General features: G+C 40.3%; 1 protein-coding gene across 12 annotated transcripts in view; it reads right to left on the bottom strand.

Annotated features, from left to right (window-relative positions):
* MYO3B (myosin IIIB) overlaps window positions 1-11,472 on the bottom strand; it is a 207,597-nt gene extending 196,125 nt beyond the window's left edge. For 2 of the 12 annotated variants that reach the window (XR_008823674.1, XR_008823673.1), the window contains exons 1-4: window positions 10,868-11,457; window positions 8,212-8,304; window positions 6,716-6,781; window positions 6,467-6,506 (exon numbers count right to left, since the gene is read on the bottom strand). Coding sequence is in view for 8 of the 12 variants with exons in the window: in XM_056350237.1 (XP_056206212.1) it covers window positions 6,467-6,506; window positions 6,716-6,722 (47 nt within the window). In the remaining 4 variants the exon portion in view is untranslated. Of the gene's footprint in view, window positions 1-6,466; window positions 6,507-6,715; window positions 6,782-8,211; window positions 8,305-10,867 lie in introns of all 12 variants that reach the window. The other 10 variants (XM_056350237.1, XM_056350233.1, XM_056350240.1 and 7 more) reach the window with 8 other exon arrangements.
* Between the last annotated feature and the right edge of the window lie 9,743 nt (window positions 11,473-21,215).

Below are 21,215 nucleotides of genomic sequence, written 5' to 3' on the forward strand. Positions count from 1 at the left end.
ACTCCATATTTCAGGTAGACAAATAAGGTTTATATATTTGCACCATCCAAAGTTTACAGAAGTTTTAATCATTAAAACTTCACACTGCTATGTTTTCTGCATCTCTCCAGATGTACTATTGTTAAGACTCAGAAAAGTAAGATTAAATAAAGACAGAAAGTTACCCCATAGGTCACCTTACAACTATTAAAAACAGACTACAATAAAGTTCTCATAGTGCTAGAAGAATGTTCATTACATTCCTTATAAGAAATAGTCCCAGGAGCAGCAATTCTTGCAACTACTTTTTAAGAAGGTATCAGTGTAACTTTGTGGCAGCACTCTTTTCATTCATAAACAAACAGAAGCATAACTGTATGTCATTTTTCCTTTAATTTTCTGATTATTAATTATTTGGTTTAAGACAAGCAGAGTATATATCTGTAACAGACTACATTCAAACAGACAGGAAAGCATGACAACAAAGCTGAGTTCTTAAAGGAAAAGGCAAAACTTGCTCTCCAAAGCACTTCAAAAGTACCATGACCATGTGGGTAATGGGGGACACACACAACAACAAACCAATGAACAGGGTCCCTCTTACAAAAGATTGTGAACATGGAGACAGTAACCGACTGGATGATGAAAATACAGAGAAAGGTGAAAGCCCCAGGAATGGTATGTTACTGTAAGAGCTGGCTACTGGCAGGAAGAGGGGGTGTGTGGCCACAGCAATAGATCTGTTTCAGAAGAAAAGTATAGCATGACTTTTTACAGATCAGGTCTAGAAATACACTTGTGTGCAGGGAATTCTTTCCCTCTGTGCCTCTGAGGGACTGCAGTAATTAAGGCAAACTCCTCCTTCAGAGCTCCACCAAGTAAATAAATCATTTATTGAGCCCTTGCAGCACTGTGGTGCTGATTGCTGTGTCCCTCTCCAGCTGCTTCAGCAGGTCCCACTCTACTGCCAGCTTCCTGACTTTCAAACACCTCATTTGTGGCCCTTGTGTTGCTTTACTGTACAGTGCTGATTGCTGGCTCTTGGTCCCAGGCAGTTTCCAATTTCACTTTGGTTTAAGATTTAAGATCACTGCCTCATGTGCTTGTTATCAGAGCTTCTGTCATTGCTCCCCAAAAAGCTGTTTGTAGTCCTTCCTTCCCAAGTGGTTAATATTCCCTTTATTCTCTTCCAGTTAACTAATGGTAAAATGCAAATAAGAGCTGAACAGAAACTCTGCTGAAATACCCGAGTTTGTGCAATATCTGAGTTTACATATGCCTGTGTTATCAGCAGTACGTACAAGTTAATCAGATGTCAAGTAAGCTGATACTGCCAGTCAAAAGAGAAACTCAGAGTAACTAACTCCAGAGAACGCCCCGAAAACGGGAACCTACTAGTATTTGGGAGCTAGAGCCACCCCATGACTTCCCACTTCAGGAACACCTTTACCAGGAATCACGAGGAATGACTGCAGCATGTGGAGGCAAATATGAGGAAAACTTAAGATAGCTGTACCAAGAAGCATACCTTGAAGAAGCAGCAGCATTACAGCCTCCTTGTCCACACTGTAGCTCTGAAGGCTAAAAGGCTGGTTTTCCCATTTTGATTTGCACGGAGCTAATCAGTTTGCAAAAGATGTGCCTTTTACATGTGTAAAGATCACTCTAATTTATGAAAGGGGGAGTGGGGCATGGACTCTTCACCACAACTGTTCACAGGTGAAAGGACATTGCCTGATTTAACAAGTACTCTAGGTTACATTCTCAGCTGTTCCTTGTAGATGTTACATCCCCAGTCTTTCAGCCTGTCACAAAGAGCGCTCACCTTCCAGCTCAGACAGTGGGTGAATTTTCTGTTGTAAATGCCTTTTCACAGATTGGTCAAAAGAAGGTGTTCATTTCACAGCAGCCATTTCACTGCTATGAGGGAGTGTGAAACCAAGCACATTTTCTCAGCAGTGCTGCTGAACTCTGTGAAGCTCTCAGCTGAGCAACCTTATGCCATCATAAATCATCACCTTTTGTCTAGCTATTAAACCAGCTAGTTTCTCTGTATTACAATATATACGGTATTACAGTCAGTCGTGATAGGCCTTAGCTCTTGAAACTGGAAAGAGGCCAAACTACCGCTACAGTGAAAAGCAACCTAGCCTGCTTACATGAGTCACTGGCATACTTCTTTAGTTTATTGTTAGCTGACTTCTGCAGACCCTCCAAACTTTCTGCCAGCATATAAATAGCTTCCATTCCCTGGACCTATGAAAGAAACCCCAGCACGGGAGCTGTGCTAACACCACCTTCCTATTTATTTATTATCAGTTGCTAAATTCAAGTCACTTTCTTTGACTAACACCAGTCCTTCCTCTGCGTTTGATGACAATATATGATTTTCAATCCAGTAACCAGTTTAGTTTTATAATCGTTTTTCACTGAGACAGTGATCTTACCACAAAACATGAGGCATCATACCAGGCATATTTTATAAGCAAATTCCCTACATTTAAGCATATTCAGAATATTTGTTACAAAAGAATGTTAAGGCCCACAGCTGAAAAATGTCCTTTTAATTAAATTAATAGAAGATTTTTGCTAAAAACATAATTGCAAATGTTTTTTTAATACTTTTCCGGAAGTAAAAAAGACAGGGGATTTTTAAATACTCTTTAACTTCTTGAAGATATACTCTTATTTCTTGAATTCACTTTTAATCACAGGAAATTTTTTGAATCATGTATCATATCTACCATATTTACATCATCTCATAATCTTTCCTGGCTTGCCTCTCAGAGCCATTAATTCAATGTTCCATCTGCTACAATTGCTCATAGTGCAGGTGACATTTATGTTAGGTTTGTTTCCTAAGAAGAAAATGCATTAGAAAAGGTAGTCTGACAGGTCTTTATATCCACTTCACAGGCTACACACCAAGTATAAAGATCATCCATGTAATTATTGACAGAAGCAATGAAAGAACAAGTGAAGACAAGATGTGCACCAAACATGCCCTCTTCTTACAAGTGAGGTGGAATTAATCACATCTATCATTCAGCCCTCCAGCAGGTTTAAAATATAGTGTGAAAAAACTTACAAGGAGACATGAAAACTGCCATCCCACTCTACACTTCCTATTACTCCTCCTGTTTAATGCACTCTGTCCAAGTTTATTCCCCATACACCCAGGAAAACTGCTAGCAACATCAATACTACGTACTTTCAGTATCAGAAATGGGGCTTTTAGTATTTTTTTTCTTGTCCTTTCAGAACAGGTTTTACACTGATTCTTTAGAGCAAATGCAACCATGTAATGAATAGTTCAGTGACAGGTTGTTTGGACATGCTACAAACACAACAGGATTGTCCCATGGAAGAGGTGAAGTATCTGGATACTGCTTACATAGGTGGCATCCAGACTACCTAGCTGACATATGTTGAGATTAGGAACCCGCAGAGCTTCTGCTCTCCCTATACCTCCAGGTTTTGCTGGCTCCTCTCAAATTTAATATGTTAAAAAGCATGCAATAACTGGCACAGGGAACATTCCAGTAATTTATCTTTCTTCCAAATCAAAAGGCAACTGTACCGGAAAGCAACTATTGAAAAACAGTTTTTAAAATAAATGCCTCAATAAGATGACAGATCCTGCAAAATCTAGGCTGAGCTGCTGAGCATTTGAAAGCAAACCCCCTTCTACCAAGCCAGAGTCCTGGGAGTCTTCAGTGGACTGTCCCTCAGGTCTTCTTAATGCTAAGGGGCAACTCTCTCTGGAAATCGTTGCACCATATTAAGCCATTTCTCCATTTCCATTTTCTCTCCATTTATGGTAATTCTTACTTTGTGTTAAAATCTACTGCCAATTAGATAATTTTGGATACATTTACACAGGGCGGGTAGGATGGAAGGACAGATCCCTGAAGAAAGAAGTATTTCTGAAACCTCTAGCCCTGCCTGTCTTTCAGGCCCAAATTAACTATGGTTCCCTTCTACCCTTCAGCTCATGCTAGGCTGGGTAACACAGAAGAGTAGAAGTAGGGAGACCATGGAAAAGACAAGAATTGGCAATAGTATTGGTCACAAAATAGCAGAACAAATTATTCTTATAGCTGAGCTATCATAAACCATTTCTCTCTTTCCCTGACATTTGCTCGATGCCTAAGCTGAGGGTAGAAGCAGCAGAGAACCCTGAATCAGGAAAGTCTCCACCTGGCAGAGTTCTGCTTGCACAGGAAATATTTATGAAACAATGGATGGGATTTTTCTTTTTCCAAATAGTAGTCAAACATAAAGACAAGATCCCCCTTGGGATCAGCATCAGTCTTCTAGTTCCATGCCTACCCAGGAAATTAAAAAGAACAGAGACAGCACTATTTTAGTTTTAAGCAGCACTTTCTGTTGTTTCAGATTTCAATGCCAGGAAGAAAAATTTCCCTGAATATTCCTTCATTATTCACTAAAAAAAAGACAGAGATGCCTCTGCCTTCTTATACCTAAATAACAGCGCAGTCTATTTTTGCGTACAACACACCATTTCCATATAAATCTCGAATCTGTATTTAGCGTCAGCCTTGCAGCTGGATTAAAGCAGCCCACGGTAAAACAAGTGCCCTCCCCCTTTGCAGGATACCTCCCCCACCACAGGGTATTATAAAGCCTTTACCCAAAGCATTTACAGTATGCTGCTTATTAGTGACAGAGTTCTCCTAAAGAATTTTCTGCAAAAACCTTCTGTTTCCCAAAATCCATAGATAGAAAACAGCACACCTGGAACAAGTTGATTCACGACTGAGGTTAACAAGCTCTATCTGAGATTTGCATACCTGGGTCCAAATGTAAGAAAGAGGCTGGGAAGGCAGCAAAGATAAGGTGCAATTTCATACCTACAAGTTCAGTACAGCATCCATGGTAGAGCTGGAACTGTGTCAAGGACAGAGTAGAGGATTTACTTGGTACTACAGCCATCTGATACACTTGGGCCTCAGGGCAGCCTTACCAGAGTAAATATCATTGCAGCACTGCAAGATCCTCCACCTGATCCCCAAAACATTTATAAATTTGCAAGTCACAAAGTGTTTTGGAGAGGAAACTGTGGCATACAGTATAGATCACTGTACATTCTACAGATATATCTATCTTGCAAAGACAGCTTTGTCAAGGGCACAGGCATCTGCTGGCTAATAGGAGTCAAATTTTTATACACATGGATAACTGCATACCTCTGCAAAAATGTGCTAATCTAAGTATATTTTGTCTTGCAAGAGTGAAGATCACCTTAGCACAACAGTGCCAACTGTCTTGCCATTAGCTCCATTATCAGACTGACTTAAAAAGAGCTACTCTTGTTACTATACACATACGTTAAGAACTCCACACATGAACTTTTTTTTTTCTAAAAAAAAGAGGCAGCAGATATATAAATCCTTAGTTGGAAACTATTACATACAGCATTAATATTCTCAGTGAACTGAATTTTCTTTCTAAAATTTTTGATAATGGAATCCTTGGGGTATCATTTCACAATAGGTTGACACTGACAGGGCCATGAATCCTGATAAGAAACAGAGCTACCATTTTATTTTTTTGGCAAAGAACCCAAGCAGGAAAAAGTATACCATGAGTCAATTCTTCAGACAGGAGTTATAATGAAAGCAGTACAGGCTGGACTCTTCACAACCCATTCCTTCTTATAGCATCAAGATTGAAAAAGCTTATTCCTCTTCAAGTACTGTAGGCACTGCCCATCATCAAAAACATCAACATTACAGACTCATAACTCAAGACTAGAAGCTTTTAAGGTACGATTTGTAACAAACTTTTGAAGGAAGCTAACAGGTAAGGCCTGTAGAAACTAAGCACTTTATTTTCCTTCAGAGATGAGGCTGAAGAGTTCCCTAGTAAATATAACTAAGAATTTTACCAGTCACAGAGATCTGTATCTCATCACACCATGCACCACTCAGTTCAAAAGTCTCTCTCTAGCAAGCAGTTTCTGAACAGCAGTAGAAAGAGATGTGGCTAAAAAAGCCACAATCACAAGGGCAGTTCTACCCTTAGGGAATGTTCCTGAATGGAATGAACACTTCTAGTGCAACCTGAGCCAAATACAGCTGTGTTGCTACAAATGTATGAAGGCCAGGCTGAGAAGCAACAGTCAGTAACCATTATTTTTAATCACATGTTCGTAGTAACTTTCACAATGTTCTTGGTGTTACGACAAAATTGGAAGTCAGCTATTTTGCCTAGCTTGACAGCTCCAATTTCATTACTTGAGAAAGAAAAAAAAAGAAAACCATTAAGAAATACAGCTGCAAGCAGAGCAACATTTCACAGCTACTAGCTGACCATCTCTAAGATAATTATGACGTGTTAGGAGGATGAGACGAGGATGAGACAAGGACTCGTCTATTTTGTGGGAAGGGAGTCAGAACAACACAATACATTTGTATTTTCTCCAGGGTGCCATAGAAGATGACATTTAAAAATTCTTTCTTACCTAATCCAGTTTGCTTCAGGACTTGCTGTGTTCTCAGCTGCTGCAACAACAAACATAAAAAGCAAAAGCTTGACAGCCTTCAAGACACTTGAGATCTTTGGCATTTCTCCAGCTGTTTCAAAGTAACAGGCTACCCAAGCTAACAGTTATTGACATACATGAACCTGACTGCATGCATTATAGTTCTTTTCCAAAGCTGATTAACAACAAAAGAGAATAAGGTGAAAAACTGAAGGTTGCATTCCTCACCTGACATAGCTCCTGTTGGCCATATGCTGGACTCAGCAAAAGGTACTGTCTCTCTGAACAATAAACCTAGAATAGGCAAAGGCTGAATTATTAACAAGAACATGAGGAGGTCCCAAAAGCACATGATGAATGAAACAGAAATTCAAAACTTAGTCTGATTTAGTTTGAAGGGAACTTAAGAGTTTCCTGAACTCATGCTCAGTTGATCTGTTTCAAACACTAAATGGCATATGGAAAGCAGCAGAATGATGCTTTATTGCAGTGCAGAGGAACAATGAACACAGTCGCTTACACTGCCTCCAGTCTCTTACAAAGCAGAATTTGACTAAAATGGAAATATCTTGCTTTTATCATATAGTTGTTTGTGTACCTTCCCATTCCACTGGTCATCTCTCTTTTCAGGCATTAACTGCTAATGTGCTTCCAACACTGGAGTTTGCCCTCCAGTTTTTTGTACCCAAGACTGTAAATGTGCTCTTCAAGCAACTTAAAATTGCACTGATACAGTCTCTAAGTTCATATAGTATTTCAGGTTTAAAATTGGGTCATCCAATTAACTCTGAATATGGCACCGCACAGCAGGAATGAAGTCTATGGATTTCTGGGCAAAGACTGGAACTTCTTTTACATAACTTTGTGTCTTTTGATACTGCTGATAGCAATTAGAAAGTACCAACCAACATGAGAAACCTTGCCAGGATGAAAGGAAAAATTGACAGCAATTTCTCCTCTCAAGACAGAATTTTCTAGTTCCTCTGTATTCTGTTCTGCAGAATTCTTATTAGTCTCAGTGCCATGCAGCAGACACTAATGATAAGGACAGCATTCAAAAAAACAACATTATCTATTCAGACACTTCACACTTCTGCATCTAAATGCCAGCTTCCTAACTCTATGGGTGGGAGACACAGGACTCATCTTAAGTATTAAAATGTGAATATCCACATGGAAGTTGGACATTTAAACTGACATTTACAACAATGAGAAAGTAGGACCAGCATGTGGAGCCAGGACAGGGGCATCACTCAGGAAAAGGACATAGCAGAAACTGTCTGCGCGGTGCCTCTGTGAAACTGGGACTGAGTGCCTTAACTTGCTTACTCCATTTAAGTACCAAATTCATCTTTCTTTCTTATACCTTGCTCTGAACTCCCTCCAGGTTTGAATCTTAGGCAGCCAAAAGTCAAGTGGCTGGCTCTCATGTTTAGACACAAAGGAAGATGGACAATTAGTTCCTGTCTTCTGTGAATAAAGCCCAGCTATATACAAGGCAGGAAGTTCTATTAACAGAGGTGCTACCTGCTTTACAGAATCAACCTTACTATTGAATATATAATTTTCAGACACCGCACACAATGTGGGAATAATAATTCAATGCAGATTAAATACAACCAGATCTTTTTTACATCAAAATGTCCATCTTAATATACCATTGAAGCTTTTAGGCTTTGACCCCCTGGAAATTACATCCCTTTCAAGAGCTTCAGGTTGCTTACCACAGAAATCTCTGGGGGTTAGTGCAAGCACTGCTCTTAGAGGGGTGAATGCTTCCCTATTGTTTCTGCTGCAGTAGTGGCATGACCAGGAGACTGAAAGAGACAGAATTTTCTTGTGAATCATAGAAACTGTGTGTAAGGTGAGAAAGGTCCATGCAAAGTCAAAAAATATAGTGTCCATGTAGAATGTTAGATAAACGGTTGCCTGAAAAGAATGATAGCAGTAATTATACCATTATCTCAGGTGGGCTAAATGTACCAGTGTACCAAACACACCCTCTCTACTGTCAACATGCTATCAATCAGCACAGGAAGAAGGAAAAGAAAACTGACTCCAGCTACTTTAATTGTCATTAACCATAATGCTGTCAGGATAAGCAGGCAAGCACAGCCTTATACTTTCTCTTAATATTCTGACCAAGAAAGTAGTGGCTACAAGGGCCGAGAAACAGTGAAAGATGCAAAAGTACATGTGCTAGCTTTAACTCTTCCCTTATTCGGAGACATTTATACTTCACACACGCTTTCCAACTAAAAGCTACTCCTTTTATTAGTTTGCATCATGCTATGTCAGGAGATGCATTCATTTTTCTGAATTTTCATCTGTTTCAGAATAAACATTGTAAAATTAACTCAGTCCAGCATTTTCAAATGTGTAGTTCTGCAAACATATCCTTTTTCCACATATGTTATCAGTACTCCCGCTCCCTGCAGCAGGGTACAGTCAGTGCCTGGGGAAGGAACAACTGGATGAGGGGTGGAGAAAAAGAGGACCAGCCAACAAAAGGCTACTGACATGCCTTTTTCCTTACAATGCAGCAGCAAAGAATGAGAAATCTCACACTTCCTCCGCCCTCCTCACATGCCATTACCACGGGCCAATTCTCAGCTGTGTTCAGCAGAGCTTCTTGCCTGCTGTGCAGCATTAAGATGGGAAAGCTCAGCCTTAACACTGCCAGACATTTAACCCAGAGTAGTGGCATCCTAGCCACAGCCACTCAGCTTTCCCCACTTTGACACAAGGGAAGTATGTACAGCTTTACACAATGTGTTATTTGGAGAACTTCTCTTCCCCAGAGAGGGTAAAATTCTTTTTTTTTTTTCTTTGTCCCGAAATCTTGCACAATTAAACTACAGCAGTTTCTCAAGTTATTTTTCAGGTTTCTGGTGTGGTGCATCGATCCCGAAGCCTTGCTTTGTTAATGCTGGTGGCAGAAGGCTGGTAAAGACAGTAACTTCTGACACAAATGTTTCTCCTCCTCAAACAAGTTTGCACTCGAGAGCCCCTTGTTAGCGAGCCTCTCCAGTCATTAGTAGAACAAGAATCATTGTCTTTGTCCAATGAACTTTTTATTCTGAATGCATTTGGCAAAAACACTGCAAAACTGGTCCTGCTGGCAGCTCTTAACACAACCAAACTGCCACTGCACTGCTCACTAAATCTCTATTCCCCATATTTAGAAGTCAATAACATAGGTACAATATTTCTTCTAATCAAGGCTTTTGGATGGTACTAGATAAATCATTTACTACACATACATCAACAGGGCAGCACATAATTCTGAGGAAGGAATCACACAGGGGGCCTCACTCTCCAACATGCACAAATATTTATTGCTGCAGATAATGTTCCTACAGCTTCCTAACCACAGAACACCATGGAGCAGCAAGTACCAGCATGGTATTTCACATCTTCCCTGTTTCCAAAACAATCCATTTGCATTTAAACTGACCTTCCATTTTAAAAGGGTCTGAAATGTCTTTTAGAAATCTATATGCACCTTGCCTTCTAGCCAGACTACCATATGAAAATCTTAGCTCAGGAGAAAAATAGCTCTGCTTGGTTCAAGTCACATTGGAACAAAACTTGGGTGAACTCTTCTATTTTTACTTTATGTGCTACAATGTCAGTAATTTACACCAAATTAGATTAACATTAGAGGATTAAAGGATATAATTTAGAAAAATAAATGCATTGCAGTTTGAAATTGCACATTAAGAACTGAGAGGGACTCCAATTTGGAGGTATAAAAAGGGTCTAAAAAATGGATTCCACATATTTTCAGAACATTCCACAAGACTCCACCGTAGGTTTAGATACAAGCAATTCACTGTTTTTGCCAGAAACACCTCAGTAACTACATCTGATTTGCTAACACTGAATCAATATTATACATCTTCATACTACCAGAAATTTCTGTACAAGAACATAGCTTCCCACGTACTAGTTTCAAAATACCTCGGAACAAAACAGCATTCCTTGGTTTTCACAGTGCAATGAGATTGGAATTCCAAAGCGCAGATGTTGAAGGGGAGAATGAAAACTAGCTTTTAAATATGAAAATTGAAAAACATTTTGTATTTACACAGAACTGAATGCACTGCTTCAGAGAATTAACGTGAAAGATGTTTTAAGTTAGCCTCTTCTTCTTGGTTTGTGTCTAATATTGTCTCTGGATAACAGTACCTTTTCCATTCTTTTAATAATTGCATACCTGTATGTACCAGGAAGGGAGAAAAGGACACATATTTGCTTAACGTAACTTATCAAATATTGTAGTATTTGCAATGTATATCACAGTTCACTAGTTACTAGTAGGTCACTTAAAGTACTACACACTAGAGCCAGATCTATTTTGGTATTTAGGGAACTTACAGAGACTTCTTCAGTTATTCATGGCTTTATCCCGATGTGCCTGACGCCTGTGTCACACCTACTTAACTCCTTGCCTTGTAGTTATCTTCTATTTTTAATCACGTTGATTTTTCCTGTTTGAGTATTGCTTACTTATAGATTTTGGAAAGGCGGGCACAGCTAGCCGCCACACACGGCGGCAGGGTACCGGCGCTGTCCCGGCCGTGCGCACGCACCGCTCAACCGGGCCGCGGGCAGCGCAGGGGCCGCTTCCCCTCCCCCCCCTGCCGCGATCCCCGCAGCTGAAAGCAGCCTTCTCTCAGTTTCGGGGGAAAGGCAACTTCCCGGCGGTAATGACGACCCCCGCCAGCACCGGCTCCCTCAGAGAGGTGACAGCCCCCGCCTGCCTCTGAGCGCCCGCTGACCGCGCGGCAAATGGCGGCCGCCATTTCGAAGCCCCCCTCGGCTGGCGCGCGGCCCCCACCCCACACGGCGGTCCCGCCGGGCCGCAGACCTGGCGGGAGCGGAGCCTCGGCCCGCCGGGGCAGGGTGGGACGATGTGCCACGGCACACGGGTGAGAGGCCGGGGCAGCGCCGGGCGGCGGAGCGGCCCCCGCTGTGCCGGGGCGGCGGCGGCGATGAGCCCGTTCAGGCAGCGCCGCCCGGTTCCCTCAGGGCCGGCGCGGTCACGAGCGCTGCCCGCGGGGCGCGGCACCGGCCGGGGTCCCTCAGCGCGCGGTGCGGGGCGCCGTCTGGGAAGGGCAGCGTTCAGTGAGCCTGTGAAGAGCAGCAGTTAGCAGCAAGAAGTAAAATTGATGCGTGTAACGGCAGAGGTAGTGTTAAATAGCTTTCACTGAGATTAAGTGCCGCGCTCGTCTCTGTGTGTTCAGTTCGTTGCCCAGAATAATGAATTGCAAGTGCAGTTCCATCTGTGCTCTGAGAAATGGGGCCTGGTGAAGAAAACGGTTTTATACAGCATTTCTGGTGAAGAGAGGAGTGTTATACATCATTTCTCACCATTTGGGAATGAGCGTGTATGAGCCCCCCCTGCTTTTGGGCTTCTCCTTTTGTACGCGTTAGTCTTGATTTGAGCTCAGGCATAACCATTTTTCGGGTTGTTTCTGGTTTCTTGATGAGAAGACGTTCAGGTAGATATTTCTCTTACACACTTTGCCTACAAAAAGTCTCAGGGAAACAAGTGGGAGGCTGTTCCTTTGCTCCATGTGCCAATGCTTCATTCAAGGGAGCACATGGCGCAGGCCCCCTCCTCAGCCCTCTCCAGCAGTCTCCCTGTGAGCATTTCGCCAGCTCATCACCATCACCCTCTGCTTCTTCCACAGATTTTCTATTTGTCTCTCTCTCTCATATAGTGAGACATGCTGATCCATAAGATAAGGAGATCTCAATTTTCATAGTCACAAACACACCGTTGGGTTCTGATCAGCCAGATGGGCTGTGTTTTGGGCAACAATTTGGATCGCTCTAATTTAGTCTGTTGCGAATAAAGAGCAACAGCTGTATTCATCAGCTTCAGTGAGGTCTGACACTCCACAGCATCCAGTACCACTTCAAATATGAAAGCACTAGATCCGTTCTCATCTATATTTAAGTAGTCTGTAAGTAATCTTCATAATTAAAAAAAAAACTACAAAGGAGTTTTTTATATATACTTTATATAGATATATTAAATATATATGTATATATATACTATATATAGATAAAAATACTTTTATATATATCATATATATAAGTATCTTTTCATAATTATTTAAGATCCACTTTAAAGACTGAGGAGCAATGGTATTTCTCCACAAAACTCTTCCAGTACCACCTTTATCCATTGCTGTACCAGTTTTGTTTTAACAACGCAGTAGTTTCTAACAGTAAATTTTCATCATTCTGACCAAAGTACAGTAATTTTTTTACCTTTCTTTTGATTAGTGAACTCTGTAATCCTATAGACACACGTTTTTTTCTGGCATCCATATTCTAGTAAGATAATCCTTTATCAAAACTGAAAGTAACTGAAGCCAGACCTTAATTCAGGTGGTCAGTAGGAAATGTAAATCCTAAGCATTTTCTCAAAATTTACCCCATGACAACATTAGAAAGAGACAGGTGGTACAGAAGTCTCTGTAAGTTTTTCTGAGCAGTCCTCCATTTCATACTATTGTTTTGGTGAATTTTTGTACACTGGAATATACAAAGTCTTCTTCACAAGCCATTATTTTCTCTTGTTGTCTGCAATTGTAAAATCATGTAGTATGCAGAATTATATAAACACTGTAACAACAAATTGTAACATAGACAGCAAATAGTAATATAGACACATATGGTCAAGCTGACCCTGTTGGACAATCAACAAGCTTGTCCAAGGTAGATCCAAATATTTAATTCTTCGTGCCCTGAGTTTACAGAAGTTACAACATAGATTAAAACTTCCCTGTTAGTTGTGCGTAAGGTTCTAAAATGTCATTGTTCATCAAGTTGCATAAGAAGCATCTAGATTCAAGCAAAAACAACATCTACATACACTAGTCTGCATATTTTTCCCTCAGCATTCTTGAGAGTTCTTTCATAATCAAGAAGCTCTGGATATTCCCAGATTTTCCCTGGATTCTTACATTGGTTTTTGAACCATAGATATTTCTTCAATTATCACTAAATAATTTCAGCTCATACAATCTAGACCTTTGTGAGCTCTGTCACAAAAGCTTATTTATATCTTAATCTTCTTTATTCAATCTCTTGAATTTATATTTGCCGTACCTGCTTGCTTTGTTCTGATGCTGGTGGGTTTTCACTCCCTTTTCACTAAGTCCTTGCAGGCCAGCTAGAATCACTTTTCCAAACACTGCCAGCCTATTCAACGTACCTGTTTCCATTCAGGTTACAGTCACAATGGGTACCTGCACTGTACTGGAGCTACATGAGTGGTATCCCTATGAAATTCATATCCCATGGTGGATTTCCAGACAGACAGTGTCTTCCACAGTGCTGCCGTTTTTGTTACAATGGCTTTGTAAGTGCAGCTGGAATTCACAACTTGCCAATAGAGTCATCCATGAATCACAGAAATACAATAACATGGAGTTTGAAAAGGCAGCTAATTAATTGTAATTTAAAATAACAAAACAAAACAAACAAACAAAAAAAGAAACAACCCCTAAAACCCCTTATTTTATTTCTAACTTACACATTTCAGGAGGAATAAATTTCAGATCACATAACCCTTCCATTTCTGTAATGTTATACAGGTTAAAGGAATAGATTTATTTTTGGTCATGTTCTTTACTGGCACCTCCACTTCAAAGGTTTGTCTTTGCTAGCAGTCAGACTGTTAATGTTACTGCTTGCAGCAGTAGGAAGAGTTGTCAATCCTAAACTAGTACATGAACATTGCTTATCATGAAGCCAAACGAAAACAAGCCATATTTAAGTGCAGCCATTATTTTTTGTTGTTACTTGCAAATCTCAGGTAGAAATGAACAGCTCTTAATTGTTGAATATTTCTGACTACACCTGCAGTGATGATTGGCCCATTATACAGTGGTTTCACTAATGCAATCTATTCCTAGCCTTTCTTTAGACTGTATTTGAAAATTAAATAATTCGTCACTTTTATGGCCATGGCTAGATGCCAAAATGTGAAAAGCTATTATTAAATGAACTGTTATAAAATGCTACAGCCTCAAGAATTGAATGGGAATTGAGTATTTCTTAGGCAGTAAATAGTCTATAGCATTTAACTGATGAGCTTTTCCAAAGTGTATTCTATGGAAGCATTCAGTTCCTGTACATTAAGTAGGGTGGGGTTTTTTTGTGAATCTATTAATGTTTAAATTGACATACAGTACTTACTTGTAGTGAAACATGTAACCAACAAATTATAAATGGCAGTATTTTAATCATAAACCATATAATTTTAATGGAACCTGTTCTTTCTGTAATTAAAAAGTTGAAATGTACTGTCTTACCCTGATTTATAGTCTTAAAATCTCCTTATTTAAATGGATATAAACATTATTTACTGCAGTAAGTCCCTTTAAAAGTAAGGAGGACTTACGCTTTTTAAATACGTGTTCATCTCTGTGTGCATTTTTTTTGCCCGGAGATGGGCTTGTGATTACAAACAGAATGCATGCTTGCATTAACCTACACACATCATAAACACTGGTGAATCAGAAGTTAATGTAATAATACTAAACAGGTTTGCCAGAAGGAAAAATACAGTTGCTGAAGACTTCAAGGACACTGCTGAAATGCTTACTACTTCTGGGAAAATCCTGAGGCAGTTTTTAACTCCAGCTGGGCAAATGTGGATACAGCACTCTGAACTGTAAGCATCTGAGTTAATGCATATTGTGTCATATTGTTGTGTCCTACCAGGTCATGTGGGTGCTGCTTCTGTTTTGCCCTCTCAGCTTTCAAATGAACACAAACACACCACATTCAAGGGTTGCCGCCATTGTGGAGAAAACAAACATAAACTCTGTAGTTCAACTAGTCCCTCATCTTCCTTTCTTACCTCAGAAGTTCATCAGCATTCTGCTTCATTAATAGGGAGAACTCACATTAAGACTTCCCTCTGTCAGCGCTTGCCTCCTCTTCGAAACCACATCTTGTTTTGTTCACGTGGAAACATTCCACCATTCTACCTGCTACTTTCCTCATCTGCGCCTCAGCCCGAGTAGGGTTGCTGTATTACTGAGAGCAAAAGAATAAGGTAAAGGGAAGGATAAGGTGTGCAGAGACCATGGTGTACTGTTGATTCTAATAGCTCCCTGGGAGAGTCCCAGAGCCCATCTCCAGTCCCAAATCAGGGCTCAGGCTGCAGGAATGTAGGTCAGGGACCTGGAAGAAACAAAGCTGCCAGTTCTCAGCCTGCTGAGCCAATACTCAGATTCTCCCTGCCTGCTCTGTTCTGTGGCAAGCAAAATGCTTCTTTTCAGAGTTCTCACCTCTAAATGATAATTTCATCCCAAAGCCCTTCCCATGCTAGAGTCCTCCCGTCCCATTCACTGCCCGAGAGGAAAAGCAGGACATGTACAGCTACAGGCACTGTAAGCCATGTCCAAGGGGTCTGATAGCCAAGGTCTTATTGCAGTTAGTGTTTCATTTTGACAGATGTCTGAAATGACAGCTCCTAGCTTTAATGCATCTGTGCATACTTGCATAAAAGATGGTTGCTGTAGCTGAGACATCTAGTTTTTCTCTCATTTGCACTGGTAGAAGAAAAATCCTGAATACAACACTGCTGCATTACCTGAATACAGAAGACAGCAAGGACAAAGAAACTGCGGAGTTTTACAGCACAGTTTTGAAGCAAAAAACATCAAAGGGCACTGAAAAGGAGAAAGAACCTCCATAAAAAAATTCTTTAGCAAGGAAGGAAATGAAATAGTGGCAATGTTAATGTAAGAGTGGATTCCACTGTCTCTGAAATCAATGGAAATAGCGAGAATAATATTGGAGCTTTACACATATTTTCAAAGATGATTTAAAGTGGAAGCCAGCAGCTGCAGAGTAGTCAGATAAGGCCTATAGAAGTGCAGCAAAACTATGTAGGTAGCAGCACAGCATTAAAGAGTAATTGCACTTGCATTGGGAAAGAGCAGAAGCAGTTCAACAATTTAACAGTTCTAGCCAAGACTAAAGTGCAAGGTACATAACCATAGTCCAGCCCTCACAAATCATAAGCACAAACTGCAGACCTCGGGCAGACACCTGGAAACCGAAGGGGGGGAGATGGAATGCCTGATGTGGAGACAGCACTGAAATGTAAATAGCATTGCTGAACTATAGTGAATTAGAATTATGCTGGATTCATTCCCACGTCTAAACTCCAGAGGAAAGGTGACTCAGAGGACTTAAAAGCCAACAACAAACAATACACACAGAAGAGCCTACGTGCTGTGTATTTTAGTTACCAATTGCCAAGAGCAGGATCCAGACAGATTCTAGCAAGCGGTGTGTACCACAGTTAGTGGTACCCAACGTGTAGCTCTTCCACAACATGAGTCAGGTTACCCAAATACCACGAACTTACTCTTTATTCTGCAGAGCTGGAGGGTGCTGCTCCCAAGAGTAATACTTAGTCTTGCATTGTACAGCTTTCTTCCCAGAGGCAGCAGTAATGTGACTGGGAGTGCCATTGCAGCCTCTCCTGGCTTCATTAAGGATTGTCGCTGGACAGACCTGGCATAATTATGATGTTTAAATCTCTGAATTTCCTCTTAGTGGATGAACATCTGAACCACTGAGAGGCCTATGTCACTCAAATGCTAGGCCTGAGTGAGTATGCAGGACATTATTAATAAAGTTTGGAAGGTGAACATATCCAAATAATTGTTCCCCTTTCCCAAAGTTTTCTCCTTCCCTCTTCCCTCATACAGCATTTCTTTCTCTCCTGTGGTACAGAAAATTAAAAGCTGCAGAAATAAAAAGAAAATGAGATATTTCACGTTAAGAATATCCTATGCAAATTCCCAATAATTATGCTCTATATAATTGTAATAAATAGCATTGTTGGGTAAGAGAAATCTACGGTTCTTTATTTGCTGCTTTTCTTCTTCCAGCTAATGAGTTCCCTTAGTGTTCAGAATCCATCTTTGCTGCCACACACTTAACAAAGGTAAATCACTTGAATGGGCTGAGCTTTATTCTATTTATTGCTGCTAAGGGAACCACCTTGCTGGTATTCACCAACGTAACGTCTTTGACATGTGTTTCTGAGGACTAGATGCCACACAGCTCTGCAGCATTCAGTGAAAAAATGTATTGCAGCATCCTTGGAAATGTACTCACACAGAACAGCATTACTGTATACCTTAGCTTGAGATTGTTTTGGATTTCTTGTTTCTTTAGACGAATAGGAATTGTAAAATTGTATGTAATAATTGTAGTAATATTCCCTAATTCTGCCCACAATTTAAAGAATCCCAGTCTGTGAAAGAAGTGTCACTAAAATAGCACCCATCTAATTACTTTTTTTTTTTAAATACTCTTCTCCTTGTACAAGGAAATCTTGCTATTACCAGCTATGTGACTAACACAACCCAATCCAAGTTCGGAATAAATGAAGTATGAGCCATTTTGAACAGTCACGTATCTGAAGGTTATTTGAATGACATCAACCACCTGCTGAAAAGTATCAATTGTACAAATACAGCACTAGACTCATGAATGGCAATAAGCATATTTGACTCAGAATATATTTGTTTCTTGAGATAGCAGCTTCTGGCAGGAAAAAGAAAAGATGATGTAGAGATGCTGAAGAGGTATCATTATGTCCAGAGCCACAATTGACGAAGGGAAACAAACCAATTTTAATTTGCTGGTGATTTCAATTACTGCCAAAACGTCTGTGTGGGAAGGAGTGCCATTTGAGGTCGGAGGCAGAAAAGCAGGAAAACATGCAGAAAGTATCAAAATGAAGCATGAAAGGGCCATATCTCACTTGAGTCCTGTGTGCACATTTATGTTTCTTTGGTGATGGCAAATACTTCTACCTAGACTGCCAGCTGATTTACCATTATAGGGCAGCACCTACTTACTGAACCAAACAGGAGCTGTTCCCTGTCTTAAAGGAGCTCACAAGTTGAGACCAAACCAAGAGGATAAAACAGAGCTAGAGAAGCTAAATGAAACAGTACTGAACAGTCCCTTCAGCTGCCCTGAGAAACCTTACTTTAACAAAACCTGCATGTCTATAGCTTCTATGATGCAAAACTACACCAGCAGTTCTCACTAACTGTGTTGTTACTCCCAGAGATTAAAAAAGCAGCTCTAAACTCTCTCAAGAGCAATAGGAGGTTGTCCTAAAACACAGGCCATATCTTTTAGGGCCTGTGGAGATGCCTTGAAAAAAATTTAATGTTAGTTTTAAGTTTTCAAAGCTGATGTGTAACAAATCTAAAATGACTAGCACCCTAGAGCAAGAAAGCAGCCACAGCCTTTACAAACTAGTTACCAGCTGTACCCCCTGGCTATGTGCATAAAGTGCTCTGAGAGAACACCATCTTGTCTGCAAAGTATTGTTACGTAGTTACAGGGGGCTCTCTAGCTGTTTTAGGGTTCTTTTGTTTTGGAATACTACACAAACAAGGTAGTTGCATATACAATATGGAAACAACAAAGGCAGGAAAAATGTGGTTGCATTACATGGAGAGCGCCCCAGCTTTTCAAAGAAACAGCAGGAAACACTTCTCACAGCAAACTGCATTAGTGGCTTCAAGAGCCAGGTGCAAAGGATATTCCTTGACACCTGAAAAACAGACAAAGGCTCATTATACTCTTTAAGTATTTGCCAGTACTTACATGTAATCCTCGAGAACACATTGTTCTGATTTGCTAAGTGGTTCAGCGTGGGGTTCCATTCTGCTTCAATATATGACACATACACATTTGGTCACCACATTTAAGGCCGAAGCATAGAGACGGCAGACATGCCCAACACTTAGAAAAACTATTGTTAAAATGAAGGAAACAATACATTTGTGTGCTTTTTTCCCAGTTTTAATCTCTGAAAGGTATCTTGCTTTTTTGTTGTTGTTGTTGAAACATTAACAAAATTAAAAATCCAACCATGAGGAATAAGCCCACTGTAATTGTTTTCAGTCAAAATTATTAAAAAGTTTAGTAGCCAAGAGTGGAAAGCAGTCCAAGGATGGGAAATGTATTAGACAACAGGTGATGTAAACAATTCCAGTGGCTAAAACAACACAGACATCATGGGCAGCATATGAAATTGACTGAAGGATTTTGATTTTACAGGAAAAGTTGTCTCCCAGAAAGTTCTGGCTCCATGACAAGCAATGGAAGGAAAAAAAAAATATAGCTCCCATCCTTAAAACATCAGCGGAAATCAAAGGTTTACCATCCATGTGCTACATACACAGGATAAAGACAGATAAAAGGAATATAGTAAGTTGTTTACTGAGCAGTATATCATTGAATGATGTGAAGGGTTTCCATGGAACCAGCTCCCATTTTCATGAGTTAAGAGACCAGCCTGCTCTACATCAAGTGACAAAATTACAGGAAATGGCTTTTCAAGTAATGGTACATTAATGAAAGTTTATTTTGAGACATTTTAACTGAGACTCAAGAGCTAAATTTAAAATGCTTTTTGAAACAGCAGTGGCTTTTTTTTCCCCCACATTTCCTGTATGATGCGAAAGCATACATTGCAAAAATCATGTTTTAGGGCAGTAAGATTAGCTTTTTGAAACTGTAATTTATTTAACAAGATTCAATTTTGCTTTCTCAGTATTATTTCAAAGAAACACAATATTTGAAGCATGTGGCATTAGATCTCCTGAAGAGGATTAGTAGTAAGAAAGTACAAATGATACAGTGAATAAAAATAATTAAAAACCTGTCAATTAAAAGGATTTTATAATTTATTAAGACACCCTGGCCGTTTATACAGCTAAGAATTCATGAAGTGTTTGACCTCTGAGAATATGCTTTTCCTACTTAAAGACATCAGTTTCTAGGAGTTAATAGCTAGTACAACTAGCAAGACGACGGGCGCAGTGAGAGGACATTTTAGTGGCAGAAGGGGCAGGGTAAGTCACAAGGCTGAACCCCGCAGCAGCTGGGGCTCCTCTCAGTGTAAGAATACTCGCGGGCAGTTGGAGAAAATGTGAGAGTAGGTGCTGGGGGCACTGTGCCCTACCAAAAGCAGGCATTCACGGAGCGCGGCCTTCAGACCAGCAGCATGGATCCTACTGACTGCAGTGAGCCATCCCGTGCACACAGATTGTCACCCAGAGCCAGCCTCCTCACTTGACATGCACTGCCTCACACCCCACAGCTGGTAATAAGAGAGCTGCGAACCTCCCGCACACTGGGTCAAGCTCGTTCCTGTGGTTTTCTTACTTTGCAAACAGCATTAATTTCATTCTTTTCTAAGCTAATGCTCAGACAGACTCCATTCATCACTACCCCCACCTCTGAGAAAAGAAAGTGAAAAGCAGGACTGCAGAATCTGGGTTAGATGAAAATTAGATCCAAGTCATACCAAGATCAGCACAAAACTCACTGTCTCCTCTGGCAACTATACACACCCCACAAAGGCATCTCACTGGATTCTGAAGTAATGAGTTACATTTGTCGGATACTGTAGCAAAAGCTACTCTTTTTAAAGAAAAATGCCATTTGCTTGCGAGAAGCAAGATTTCTATTGCAGAGGTGATGAAAATATTCATTGAAAATTTCAGGCCACCACTAAAAGAAGAACGACACTATTATCCAAAAGTCAAGGTCAAAACAAGACTGTTTCACCAAATTTCTCAAAGGTCAAAAGAAAAGGAAAAATTTAATACATAAAAATATACATTCATCAAGTTGAAGTAATAGTTAT

This window comes from Falco biarmicus, chromosome 8 (assembly GCF_023638135.1).
Source record: "Falco biarmicus isolate bFalBia1 chromosome 8, bFalBia1.pri, whole genome shotgun sequence".
In the NCBI taxonomy this organism is placed as follows: Eukaryota; Metazoa; Chordata; class Aves; order Falconiformes; family Falconidae; genus Falco; species Falco biarmicus.